This window comes from Bolinopsis microptera, chromosome 2, assembly GCF_026151205.1.
Source record: "Bolinopsis microptera isolate Bmic1 chromosome 2, MBARI_Bmic_1.0, whole genome shotgun sequence".
In the NCBI taxonomy this organism is placed as follows: domain Eukaryota; kingdom Metazoa; phylum Ctenophora; class Tentaculata; order Lobata; family Bolinopsidae; genus Bolinopsis; species Bolinopsis microptera.
In genome coordinates, this window is record NC_087073.1 from 10011455 (window position 1) to 10024889 (window position 13435).

The 13435-nt window shown below is 40.3% G+C and overlaps 2 protein-coding genes across 2 annotated transcripts; both read left to right on the forward strand.

Moving 5' to 3' along the window:
- Nucleotides 1-4725: 4725 nt before the first annotated feature.
- LOC134811265 (mediator of RNA polymerase II transcription subunit 4-like) lies at nucleotides 4726-7661 on the forward strand. Its single transcript, XM_063818040.1, has 4 exons — nucleotides 4726-5266; nucleotides 6235-6420; nucleotides 6558-6855; nucleotides 7082-7661. Exons 2-4 carry the CDS (start codon nucleotides 6241-6243, stop codon nucleotides 7312-7314), a joined length of 711 nt encoding a protein of 236 aa, XP_063674110.1. The 5' UTR covers nucleotides 4726-5266; nucleotides 6235-6240; the 3' UTR covers nucleotides 7315-7661.
- A 644-nt stretch (nucleotides 7662-8305) lies between these two features.
- Nucleotides 8306-9916, forward strand: LOC134811013 (peptidyl-prolyl cis-trans isomerase-like 3). The gene is made up of 3 exons (XM_063817719.1): nucleotides 8306-8467; nucleotides 9099-9269; nucleotides 9447-9916. The coding sequence occupies exons 1-3, from the start codon at nucleotides 8312-8314 to the stop codon at nucleotides 9609-9611; spliced, it is 492 nt and encodes a 163-aa protein (XP_063673789.1). The 5' UTR covers nucleotides 8306-8311; the 3' UTR covers nucleotides 9612-9916.
- The last annotated feature ends 3519 nt before the right edge of the window (nucleotides 9917-13435 follow it).

Here is a 13435-nt window from a genome sequence, read left to right on the forward strand (position 1 = left end):
CTCATCAGTCCTCAACAGTCCTCCTCCTCCCCAGTCCTCCTCCTCCTCCTCCTGAGTCCTCCTCCTGGGTCCTCCTCCTCCTCTTCATCCTCCTCCTCTTCCTCCTCAGTCCTCCTCCTCATCCTTCTCCTCAGTCCTCCATCCTCCTCCTCAGTCCTCCCCCAGTCCCCCTCCTCCTCCTCCTATTCAGTCCTCCTCCTCCTCCTTCTCAGTCCTCCTCAGTCCTCCTCCTCCTCCTCCTCCTCTTCCCTCTCAGTCATCCTCCTCAGCCATCCTCCTCAGTCCTCCTCAGTCCTCCTCCTCAGTCCTCCTCCTCCTGGGTCCTCCTCCACTTCATCCTCGGTCCTCAGTCCTCCTCCTCCTGGGTCCTCCTCCTCATCCTTCTCATCAGTCCTCCTCCTCCCCAGTCCTCTCCCAGTCCCCCTCCTCCTCCTCCTCCTATTCAGTCCTCCTCCTCCTCCTTCTCAGTCCTCCTCAGTCCTCCTCCTCCTCCTCCTCCTCTTCCCTCTCAGTCATCCTCCTCAGCCATCCTCCTCAGTCCTCCTCAGTCCTCCTCCTCAGTCCTCCTCCTCCTGGGTCCTCCTCCTCTTCATCCTCCTCCTCTTCCTCCTCGGTCCTCAGTCCTCCTCCTCCTGGGTCCTCATCCTCATCCTTCTCATCAGTCCTCCTGCTCCCCAGTCCTCTCCCAGTCCCCCTCCTTCTCCTCCTCCTATTCAGTCCTCCTCCTCCTCCTCCTTAGTTCTCCTCAGTCCTCCTTCTCATTTCTCCTAAGTCCTCCTCCTGAGTCCTCCTCCTGAGTCCTCCTCCTCTTCCTTCTGAGTCCTCCTCCTGAGTCCTCCTCCTCCTCCCTCTCAGTCATCCTCCTCAGTCATCCTCCTCAGCCATCCTCCCCAGCCATCCTCCTCAGCCATCCTCCTCAGTACTCCTCAGTCCTCCTCCTTCTCAGTCATCGTCAGTCCTCCTCCTCAGTCCTCCTCAGTCCTCCTCAGTCCTCCTCCTCCTCCTGGGTCCTCCTCCTCCTCCTCCTCCTGGGTCCTCCTGGGTCTTCCTGATCCTCCCCAGTCTTCTTCCTCCTCCCCTCCTCAGTCCTCCTCCTACTCTTCCTCCTCGTCCTCAGTCCTCCTCATCAGTCCTCAACAGTTCTCCTCCTCCCCAGTCCTCCTCCTCCTCCTGGGGCCTTTTCCTGGGTCCTCCTCCTGGGTCCTCCTCCTCCTGGGTCCTCCTCCTCCTGGGTCCTCCTTCTCCTCCTCAGTCCTTTTCCTCCTCCTCCTCAGTCCTCTTCCTCCTCTTCCTCCTCCCTCTCAGTCATCCTCCTCAGCCATCCTCCTCAGCCATCCTCCTCAGTCCTCCTCCTTCTCAGTCCTCCTCCTGAGTCCTCCTCCTCCTGAGTCATCCTCCTCAGTTCTCCTCCTCCTCCTCCTAGGTCCTCCTTCTGGGTCCTCCTCCTCCTCCTCCTCCTGGGTCTTCCTGATCCTTCTCCTCCCTCTCAGTCATCCTCCTCGGTCATCCTCCTCAGCCATCCTCCTCAGCCATCCTTCTCAGCCATCCTCCTCAGTACTCTTGAGTACTCTTCAGTCCTCAAAATGTTTGTCCGCTAATGTCCACCAATGTCCGCTAATGTCCACCAATGTCCATCCAAGTCCGCCAATGTCCGTCCGGGTCCGCCAATGTCCGTCCGAGTCCGCCAATGTCCGTCCGAGTCCGCCAATGTCCGTCCGAGTCCGCCAATGTCCGTCCGTGTCCGCCAATGTCCCAAAAAACACGTCCGTTGTCTCATAGAATCCAAAAAGGACAGGACATAGGCAGACATAGACGGACATGACACCCCCCCCTTTATGCTTATACATAATATCCGCAGGACAAGACTTGCAAAATCCCTATAATTTCCACAGTTTTCAGGCATATTAGGTCCGCAAGGGCAAGGTGAGATCATGTTATTGTATCCATTACAATGATATTTTTAAAAGATTCAATAAAATAAAAGCAGGCATTCAGAAGTTCTTGATCACATTTTCTTGTAACACATTGCATGATGTCTCAAATATCATAAATAAAGATGCATTTGTATGTGAGTAACATAGCATGAGTGTATAGAAGAGAATATACAGTAACAAATAGTTTCGGTTTCTTGTTCAATTTGCCATGCTGCAAGGACAGCTTTATTGACATAACTGGGAGCTCTATTAACTCACTTTGCTAAGTTATCAAGCATTATGAACAAAGTTGAACCCTCCTGCACTAAGCGAACTTAATTATTTGCTTGATTGCTGTGTTGATCATGTGATCAGATGATCAGCTAAATAATTTTGCTGATGAGTTCAAGACAAATTGCTTGATAATTTCGTCATTTCAACTCCGTTTTGCATAATGTTTTCAAGATGGAGGTACTGTTCTGAGGAAAGTAGCATCATGCAAAAATTGCTTGCATCCATACAGATAAGTGTTGTGATATTTAGCCTCTATTATTTAGTGACAAGTTTGCACACTCCCTTATTAGCAGTTTTGCTTTCACAAAACATTGCCACATATAAGGGAATTATTTAAGCAATTCTCCTATTTCTGAATTTTTGATTTTTGTTTTTGGATTCTCAACTAGAGATGTTGTAACCTAGTCTGTTAGCATAGTTGTCTAATCTTCAACACTTTTGCTCCAATAAGCGATTAATCGTTAGTAAGTCCATCACCTCATACATTCGATTCAGTACTCTTTGTCTATCATAGAGGAAGAGGTTTAGTAACGATCAAAATCGAATATTTTTTTCTTCACAATTATATATTTCTTAACAATGTAATGATATTCTAAAAGATGAGATTCAATCTTTATAATGCAATTAGACTGACAATTGACACAGATAATCCTTGGTCTGTGACTAAATGCACAATATTATGTTTTATCTGGAATCAGTCTTTAACTTTAAAATTCTCAGGTCAAAGGAATGTAATTCATGAAATGTACACACTGATCTTGCTATCCCTATTGTTATGTAGTTTGTCAGTCAACAGTTGCCCAACTACCCCATGTTTTAAATCACCACCGGAGTGCTCTGGCTCATCATGCATTGTACAATTTCAAAATTCAGATTATGGAAGTGCATTCAATATAACAATGAAAGCACAGGTTTCCTACTTTTCTCTTGAGAGTTCAGAGAACTTCTGGTTGGGGATAGGTTTATCAGAACAAGGTGCTATGGGTGACAGTCAGATAACACTGTGTACTAAAGGCATGAAGACATCCGTGGTTCAAGTTTCAGGATATTCACATGGTGTTCTGCCCACTTCTATTGGACCTTCTCTAACATCAAAAGTTTCTTTAACAAAGGAAGATGAATTCATTTCGTGTACCTTCCTGTTACATAAAAGTTTCTTTGACGGGGAAAACAAGTATATATTCATAGGTGCCGGACCAGTGGAAGACAACTACATTCTGTATCACTATTCAACTCCTTTAGTCTCTACTGAAACTGTAAATCTATTTGGACAAGATGATAATCAGCCTGCTTATGCCAGTATAACTGACTTCAGGATCCTGCTGCATGCATCAGCAATGATTACAGGGTATGGTGTTTTTCTTGTGGTTGGCATATATACCAGTAGATATTTGAAGCCATTGTTTGACTCAGCGTGGTATACAGTTCATACAAGCATAATATACGGAATGGTATTCATTGTTGCAGTTGGTCTTGCATCAATTCTCATCAAAGAAAGGACTATCAATACAGGTGGTCATGAACTGATTGGTTTTTTGATAATCATCTTAACAATTGTTCAAATAATTTTAGGTGCCTGTCGTCCTTATAAGAAGCACAAAGCTAGATATAGTTCATCTTTCGTTCATCTCGTTATAGGGTGCTTTCTATTGCTACTTGTTGTAGTAAACATATTTTTGGGACTGTCCAAGACTCAGTTGAGAATACCGAATCACATATTTGTCATTCAAGGAATATATGTGATATGGATTGTGTTTGGATCGATTGTGGGAAATGAAGTATTGAAGCATCTTTATATCCATGATCATATTGTTTACATTAAAAAACTGAAGTTGTACACAATGATTAATATTGGGGTCATCTTGATGTATGGGTGTACCATAATCATTTTGTTGAATGTTGTTGAATGAATTAGCCACATACTGTAAGATCTTATTATGTAAAAGATTTATTAAAGGTTTTTGCATGATAAAAGTTGTAAATATGTAAATGATGTAAATTTCAGGAATTTTGTACATAACATGTTAGTTTTAACGTATTATATTTGTATTTGTAATGTTGTCTTATATTGTTATGTAATTAAATATCCATTATATCGTATCATCATAACATTATATTTGTGTATGACAAAGCAATTGTCACTGTTTGGATACAAATTTTATATCGAATAATGAGTTAAAATTCAAATAACTGCATTATTCTAGAATTTATACCAACCTGATACTTACCTGAACAAAAAAGATAAATTTCGGTTGAAAATTTTTTTGTTATCTACAGTATCATATTTTGAAATGTATCATACAACACTGTCTAATACTGTTTACTCAAAGCTGTTTAATTTATCTTTTTGAAAACGTTAAAACAAAGATATGTTTGAAAATGGCAATAAAACAGAACGATTACATCACGTGACTGTATCAAAATCTTAAACATGTTAACATTAGTTTGCATCGACTATAACCTAGTATTAATTTCTTTTATGAAATACAATGATAATGTTTACGTAACATCATTCAGGGAACAATGTATAAGGTCCATGTTATGACAATGCTGCTGAGGTTCATGCTGCTACAATCAACTAACTTACTAACATATCCAGAAACGTGCTCTGAGGAGGGTTGCTTTTTCCGGGTCACATGGACGGAGTGGACCCCCTACATTTACAATGTTAGCATTCACTCCTCAAACCTTCCATCTCACTCTTCTTTAGCTCTCTCACTATCCAACTCTTTCTCGTTTAACAGAATGATACTCTGCTATGATGGAGCTGATCAACCTTCTTTTATCAAGGTGTACGATAACTGGACAGCAAAAACAGGACAAGATAAAGCTATATTTTTGGGCCAGGTGACGAGATTAACAGATAAGCTCACCTGCTCATTCTCAATGTTAAAAAGGGAACTTCCAGGCACACATCTGAAAGTGGATGTCTCTACATTCAACATGACAGAGCAGAACTCAAGCTTCCAGGCTCTGTTAAATGCTTTTGAACTTGGGCAGGGTATAGAGTTCAGGAAAAATGATAGGTTTTATATCAGAAGCGATAACTTGAACACAAGGTTTGTCCTGTGCCATAGCTTTTGCATGCTTTTAGCTTATGGAACTGTGTTTATAGCGAGCCTTTTCCTGTCAAGGTACTTAAAAAGAAACTCTTGTGGTCAGAAATGGCAGAGATGTTACATTGCTCTTTTACTCTTGAACATAACAATACAAGGGGTAGGCCTATTCTGTCTACTAGGGCTGCATGATAAACTGCATATGACTCCTCTGAAGTTTCACAGGTCCTCCGGAATCATTGTAACAATATTGCTGGCGGTCCATTTCATGTTTATCCTTCTAAAACCGTATCTAGAAGGGAGCAGACTAAAGAAACATGTTTCCCACATGTCTATGATGCTCTCAATGTCGATATTTCTTCTTTCCTTCAGCTGCTGTTTCACAGGGCTGGCCCAGTTGACAGGCCTACCCGGAGGAACTATGATATACATTGCATGTTATATGTTTCTTATTATTGTGGTGGGATTCGTCTTCTCTGAGTTTCTGTATATTTATTACCCAGTTAAACTTGAAGGTTATTTCAAGACTCTTAAAGTATCTTTTGCTGTTATTTCTGTGTTTATTTGTTTGTTTGGAATCTCTATTCCTATTATCTTATTTGTTTTGTAATGTTAGTATGAAAATTTCGTTAATTTATTTATTCATTCAATCTGATATTGTGTTATCATGTTTATTGTTTATTGTGATTTCTTTCAGTCACTTTTTGTGTTTGCAGAAATCAAATCTTATGTTTATTTATACTAATTGTTGATATTAAATATTTTTATGTTAATAGAATCTTTAAATATTAAATGTTAATGTTGATAATTATTTATTGGTATTCGTACTTCATTAAATTCTTGTTGTTAATGCTTGCCGAACAAGTACCTTATTGATTGACTTAATTTCTAATATATTATTCATGTAGCTGGTAACCAATATAATATTAATTAAAATCTAATAAGTTTTTGCCAATTGTTGTATTTATTAGGTAATCATGCGAAGTACACGAGACAAGTTGATAATGTCTCTTACAGAGCTTCAGCGCTTGGTTATGGTGCTAATACAGTCAGTACACAACCAAACTACCAACAACCCCCAACCTGGTCAGCCCTCCACCGAGGCTATCACCGCTCAAATAATTGAGAAACAGAACCTTATAAATGAGATCATCGAGGTAGTTTTCCTGCATTATTTGTATTGTGGTAATTCTAAGATTGTTATAAAACTATTTCTTATTAAGTTAAGTTAATTTGTGCGAGCCATTCTTGATTATGAGTTGTGATACCTGCATACTAACAATGCTTACAACAGGAGGCAGAGGAGCAAGAAGAGATACAGAGAAAAATAGCAGCAGAGAAACAAGAATACCACAGACTGGAGAGCGAGGTAAACAAACTTCAACAACAACTTCGACAAAGTCAACAAGTTCTGGAGATGGTGGTAGCTTCAGCTAACGAGAAAACGGAACAAACTGAAGCAGTAAAAGAGCGACAATGCACGGTCAGAGACTTGTTGTCGTACGCTCATCTGATCAGCAGCTCTTATAGTAATCAGATGCCAGCCAACTGGAGTGAGCTGGACTACAGGAGACCATGGCCTACTGATCTGGGTAAGTGGGCGAGTTTGTTTTTTGTCTTCGCAGCGAAGTAGCGATTATGACACCTTCATACATTACCCATGCCAATTGATTGTAAAGTAGATTTTTCAGGATGACTTTCAATCCAGGATGACTTTCGATAACTTAAAAGCTGTTCTAAGCCGACGATATTTAGAGTATATTTTGATGCTCTGTTTTCTCAGAAAATTATTTTCATTTAAATCTTACTGTATGTCAGATATGCGAGCTGGGGAGCTGGGGAAGTTAAGTGCTGGCCTCATGCCAGTGCTAAGTGAAGGAGTTTTAGCAGAACGCCAGGCGCTGCAAGCCAAACAGTGGAAACAGCAGCAGCCCCTTAATCAAGTATCCGAGCTGGAATCTCAAGAAAAAGCAGAGCTTCTGCCAGTGAAGGAGGAAATGAGCTCGAGTAGTGACGACGAGGGAGATCATATGATGGAGGAGGTCACGTGACATCCGGTTACTGGACTTTTTAGTGATGTTTAGATTTATACATGCTGTTCGGAGATCCGAGTGCAAGTTTTAAAGCTGATAACTTACGTGGCTTCCGATAATAAGAGCTTTTCCCATTCTGAACTGACTTCAATATTCTTAATCTACAAACTCTTTTACCGATGTTATTACTGAAGTTATTTTTTATTTTGGTATTGTTTGAAAGCGCATAGAAGGACTAAGGAGACATTTTAGTGATTTTGGGGTCTTACAAATTTAGTAAAGTTATTCTAAATAATAATTCAATGTAACTTAATAATATATAATTTCATTTATATAAATTATTTCATTACAAATGTTCACATTTATCAGCGTTAGTTTCATTGTGAGTGAGACAGCTATAATATACTAGTAGAAGTACAATCCATCAAATAATCTGAACTACATACCACATACTTCACACTTAGACCCCCACTACAAAAATGCAAGTTGCGTTCCTTTCGATAAGCATCGCTAGCTAGATGCCTCTCTCAGCTGTATCCTTGGAAACATCAGCTGTCATGTACAACACTCTTATAAGATCAAGCTGAGATAGTGCATTACACTGTTGTCATGGTAACGTCAAGATGCGCTAGTAGGTAATCACTCCTACTGTTAAGATGAGGCAATAACTAAATTGTATTGGATTCACCTTACTTGCTGATTAATTACCACATTGTAAAGGTTCTGATGGATGAAGTTCATCTTCATTATAAGAATTGTTAGCTTTAAATAGCTCATTGAGTTTACCTCAATACCAAGCACAATGCCCTGAAATTTCATGGCTAAACTTATATTTCAGTCTATTTAGAGAGAATATGACAACCTCGCTAACAGGGCCAGGGGCCTGCTGATCAAACAATTGTGTTGTTAACTGAAAGTCAACATACATTCTCATCTATAAATATCGTATAAATCCCTAGTTTAATAAAAACTATTAAACTATGTGACTGATAACAAACCATGTATAATTAAAGGGATGTCGGTAACTCTGCACACTGATGTGGGGGATGTAAAGTTAGAACTATTCTGCGAGGAATGTCCCAAGACTTGTTACAATTTCCTAGCTCTTTGCGCGAGTGATTACTACAATGATTGCATATTCACTAGGAACATCAGAGGCTTTCTTGCACAGGTAATAATGAGTAATTTTAATTATGTAGTAATTAATAATATATTAAGATTCAATTGTGCTTAAGGTGGTTGGGATGGGGGAGAATCGATCTTAGGTTAATTTCATCAGAATATTTTGTGATGAATTCTTAATTCAGAAATATGGGTTATGTTTGCAACCCATGTTGCAATTTTGTTGGCACGTGGCTGTGATTAATTTATCATCTTGCAGGCTGCAGCATTGACCAATCAGGCTTCAGCATTGACCGATCAGGCTGCAGCATTGACCAATTAGGCCGCAGCTTTGACCAATCAGGCTGCAGCATTGATCAATCAGGCTGCAGCATTGACCAATCAGACTGCAGCATTGACCAATCAGGCTGCAGCATTGACCAATCAGGCTGCAGCATTGACCAATCAGGCTGTAGCATTGATCAAATTCCCAATTATAATATCGCATCCACGTGCGAAACAAAACTAGACGTCTTTCTATTAAAACTACTTTATAATATAACAACAAACATTTCAAACAGACTTAGATACAGTCTACAGATCGAGATTAATTTAATTCACGTTGTTTTATACAGATTGAATTTATACTTTATACAGATTCAGATTGAATTTAAGTTGAATCACAAATCTGCAATGTTCAGACAGGAGATCCGACTGGTACTGGGAAGGGAGGAAAGAGTTGTTGGGAGTCGAGGTACTTTCCAGACGAGATACACGAAGGTATAAAGCACTCTAAGCGGGGTATGGTCAGCATGGCTAATAGTGGTCCTAACAAGAACTCTTCTCAGTTCTTCTTCACTTATGCCGAACAGGTTATTCTGTTGTTTATTGTACAGCTACCATCCAGTTAGCTTACTTATTCTCCGAAACCAAATCATGACTACTTTTTTGTGAGCGCGACATTTACAAATTTTGATTGAATCGTCTGAGAACGCTTGACTATGAGCACTCTAAGTTATACCTCAATCAACCAATAACCACTTGTTCAGGTGAATCTAGACGGGAAGTTTACAGTGTTTGGGCACGTGATAAGTGGGCTGGAAGTGCTGGACGACCTGGAAAAAGTACCAGTGGATGAGAAACTCAAACCCATCACTGATATCAAGATCAGACGAGCCACGATACACGCTAACCCCATTGCTGAATGGGGCTGACTCTAATCTTATACTATTGCCAGACAATAATCAGGTGTTGTTCAGGGTGATCTGAATGACTTGTTGTTTAAAGACATCATCTTTTAAGGTGTAAGTTTTGTTGCCGATGTACCTTCTTTTTTTTTTAACAATTAGTTTTGCAATACTAGTGCTTTACTAGTACGGCACTTATTCCATCTCGTAAGTCTGGGATCCCTACTTTCTTGGCATATGTGATTGGATATTTATTCTATTCTCTATGTTAAAATGACAAATGTGACACAGTGACATCCCAAATATTGATAAGCATTAAAAATCAGAGAGAAGTGTTGTATAATTTCTTTATCACCAAGTACTTAAAATTCCTCATGAGAATTAGGTAGGCATTTAGGATTCGCCATGCTCAGCTACATGACATATATGACACCTGTCTAATGAACGGACCTGAGCTCCTGGGCTGTCATTGGCTGGTCCTGAAACATGTTTACATTAACTAATAGAACGTATAAGCAAAACAATTAGTTAATTGCTATCTGCTTGTTGCTGTATTATTATTATTCTGTATATCGGTTGCTATGGCAACATCCATCATGTCATTACACAACAACAGATGCTGTCTTACAGATCTTACAGCTATAGATTGTGTTCAGATCTCTAAAGGATCGTAGTGATAGGACTCATAGGAGGTTAATGGTAATCCTAGGGGGAGGGTTAGGAGGGGGTGTTATGAAGGTGGGGGGGGGGGGGTTACGAAGGCAATCGAATATCTGGTATTATTGTGAACAGAAGACCTCATTAATTCACAAATTCTTCTGAGTCACCGTTTTAATCTTCGATGTAGGGGGAAATTACAAGGAATTCATAAATCGTACCTTTGGTTTTCCTTTAAATTGTTCAAGTACAGACTCCATATTTGCCACGACAATCAGAGATATCTATAATTACATGTGGTGCGTGATGATCGTGTCAGATGTTTATGAAATGACAGTCTAATACCGTCTAATGACCAATCCTCCGCATAACCAATAACCTTGGTAACATGTCGGTTCTAACCTTGGTAACATGCCGGAGGTGACAAGGTACTTGTCCTTGACACCGGGTAATAAAATTAATTGGCTCGACTAAGTGTATAATCTGTATATCAGCTGTACTGCTGACTTACATCTCTGATTAAATTGAAGTAATGTTCTCCCCTGGCGAGCCAGTATTAGCTTAACTCACAGCTAGTAGACCTTTACAATATACCAGACACTAGTACGCTCTCATGTGACCAGAATACTGATATTCCTCCATATGGCACGTAATTCAGAAATGAAAAAAAATCTTCGACAGCTTACCATGATTATAAGCACAGCTTATCTCATGGTTTTATAACAATCTTGATACCCTCTTTTGTTGTCCTATATTAATCACCTAAATGAAAGGTTCTCACCGGACTGAAGATCCTAACTTTATTATAACATGCAATCATAATATCACAAATTTTCGGAAATTAACTGGAGACCAAGCTATTGGACACACGAGTGCTTGTATTGAGTCATTCAGCGGATACCAACGCCTGTTGGCTTTAGAGTCTAGAACAATCAACATATCAGATTCACGGACGGAGCTTGAAATTTGACTGTTAGAATAATCTTAATACAGTGGAGAGTTAGTGCAATACAGTGCGGAGTTAGTATAATACAGTGGGGAGTAAGTACAATACAGTGGGGAGTAAGTACAATACAGTGGGAAGTTAGTACAATGCAGTGGGGAGTTAGTACAATACAGTGGGGAGTTAGTACAATACAGTGGGGAGTTAGTACAATACAGTGGGGAGTAAGTACAATACAGTGGGGAGTAAGTACAATACAGTGGGGAGTTAGTGCAATACAGTGGGGAGTAAGTACAATACAGTGGGGAGTTAGTACAATACAGTGGGGAGTTAGTACAATACAGTGGGGAGTTAGTACAATACAGTGGGGAGTTAGTACAATACAGTGGGGAGTTAGTACAATACAGTGGGGAGTTAGTACAATACAGTGGGGAGTTAGTACAATACAGTGGGGAGTTAGTACAATACAGTGGGGAGTAAGTACAATACAGTGGGGAGTTAGTACAATACAGTGGGGAGTAAGTACAATACAGTGGGGAGTAAGTACAATACAGTGGGGAGTTAGTACAATGCAGTGGGGAGTTAGTACAATACAGTGGGGAGTTAATACAATACAGTGGAGAGTAAGTACAATACAGTGGGGAGTTAGTACAATACAGTGGGGAGTTAGTACAATACAGTGGGGAGTTAGAACAATACAGTGGGGAGTAAGTACAATACAGTTGGAAGTTAGTACAATACAGTGGGGAGTTAGTACAATACAGTGGGGAGTTAATACAATACAGTGGGGAGTTAGTACAATACAGTGGGGAGTTAATACAATACAGTGGGGAGTTAATACAATACAGTGGGGAGTTAGTACAATACAGTGGAGAGTTAGTACAATACAGTGGGGAGTTAGTGCAATACAGTGGGGAGTTAGTACAATACAGCGAGGAGTTAGTACAATACAGTGGGGAGTTAGTACAATACAGTGGGGAGTTAGTACAATACAGTGGGGAGTTAGTACAATACAGTGGGGAGTTAATACAATACAGTGGGGAGTTAGTACAATACAGTGGGGAGTAAGTACAATACAGTGGGGAGTTAATACAATACAGTGGGGAGTTAGTACAATACAGTGGGGAGTAAGTACAATACAGTGGGGAGTAAGTACAATACAGTGGGGAGTTAGTACAATACAGTGGGGAGTAAGTACAATGCAGTGGGGAGTTAGTACAATACAGTGGGGAGTTAATACAATACAGTGGAGAGTAAGTACAATACAGTGGGGAGTTAGTACAATACAGTGGGGAGTTAGTACAATACAGTGGGGAGTTAGTACAATACAGTGGGGAGTAAGTACAATACAGTGGGGAGTTAGTACAATACAGTGGAGAGTTAGTACAATACAGTGGGGAGTTAGTACAATACAGTGGGGAGTTAGTACAATACAGTGAGGAGTTAGTACAATACAGTGGGGAGTTAGTACAATACAGTGGGGAGTTAGTACAATACAGTGGGGAGTTAGTACAATACAGTGGGGAGTTAGTACAATACAGTGGGGAGTTAATACAATACAGTGGGGAGTTAGTACAATACAGTGGGGAGTTAATACAATACAGTGGGGAGTTAGTACAATACAGTGGGGAGTTAGTACAATGCAGTGGGGAGTTAGTACAATGCAGTGGGGAGTTAGTACAATACAGTGGGGAGTTAGTACAATGCAGTGGGGAGTTAGTACAATACAGCACTGGGGAGTTAGTACAATACAGCACTGGGGAGTTAGTACAATACAGTGGATAGTTAGTACAATACAGTGGGGAGTTAGTACAATGCAGTGGGGAGTTAGTACAATACAGCACTGGGGAGTTAGTACAATACAGCACTGGGGAGTTAGTACAATACAGTGGATAGTTAGTACAATACAGTGGGGAGTTAATACAATACAGTGGAGAGTTAGTACAATACAGTGGGGAGTAAGTACAATACAGTGGGGAGTTTCGATTATCTTGCGGACGATCTTTCATCAGAGCTTCAGAGATGGAAAACTGTATCGTAATAGCTGAAAGAGAGGGGTTATGAAGCAAACTCAGCGTGTCTTGACAATTCATCACTACAAACATACCCTCTTGGAGGATTTTGTTTTTTGCCATAAAAAGCCTTGGTCTTTGTAAAATTAGGGTCGATGAGATATGTCTAGCCTTTTGAGTACTCAGGCAACTTGTTAGTCGTTGGCTTCAGAGAGTAAGAGATAGAATATTTGCAGTCT

Excerpts from the sequence above, each read along its gene's own strand:
- LOC134811013 (XM_063817719.1), top strand. The coding sequence starts at position 8,312 with ATGTCGGTAACTCTGCACACTGATGTGGGGGATGTAAAGTTAGAACTA. Across the intron at positions 8,468-9,098 it reads TCAGAGGCTTTCTTGCACAG|ACAGGAGATCCGACTGGTAC; the intron begins GTAATAATGAGT and ends TGCAATGTTCAG. Across the intron at positions 9,270-9,446 it reads TCTTCACTTATGCCGAACAG|GTGAATCTAGACGGGAAGTT; the intron begins GTTATTCTGTTG and ends CCACTTGTTCAG.
- LOC134811265 (XM_063818040.1), top strand. The coding sequence starts at position 6,241 with ATGCGAAGTACACGAGACAAGTTGATAATGTCTCTTACAGAGCTTCAG. Across the intron at positions 6,421-6,557 it reads TTATAAATGAGATCATCGAG|GAGGCAGAGGAGCAAGAAGA; the intron begins GTAGTTTTCCTG and ends TGCTTACAACAG. Across the intron at positions 6,856-7,081 it reads ACCATGGCCTACTGATCTGG|ATATGCGAGCTGGGGAGCTG; the intron begins GTAAGTGGGCGA and ends ACTGTATGTCAG.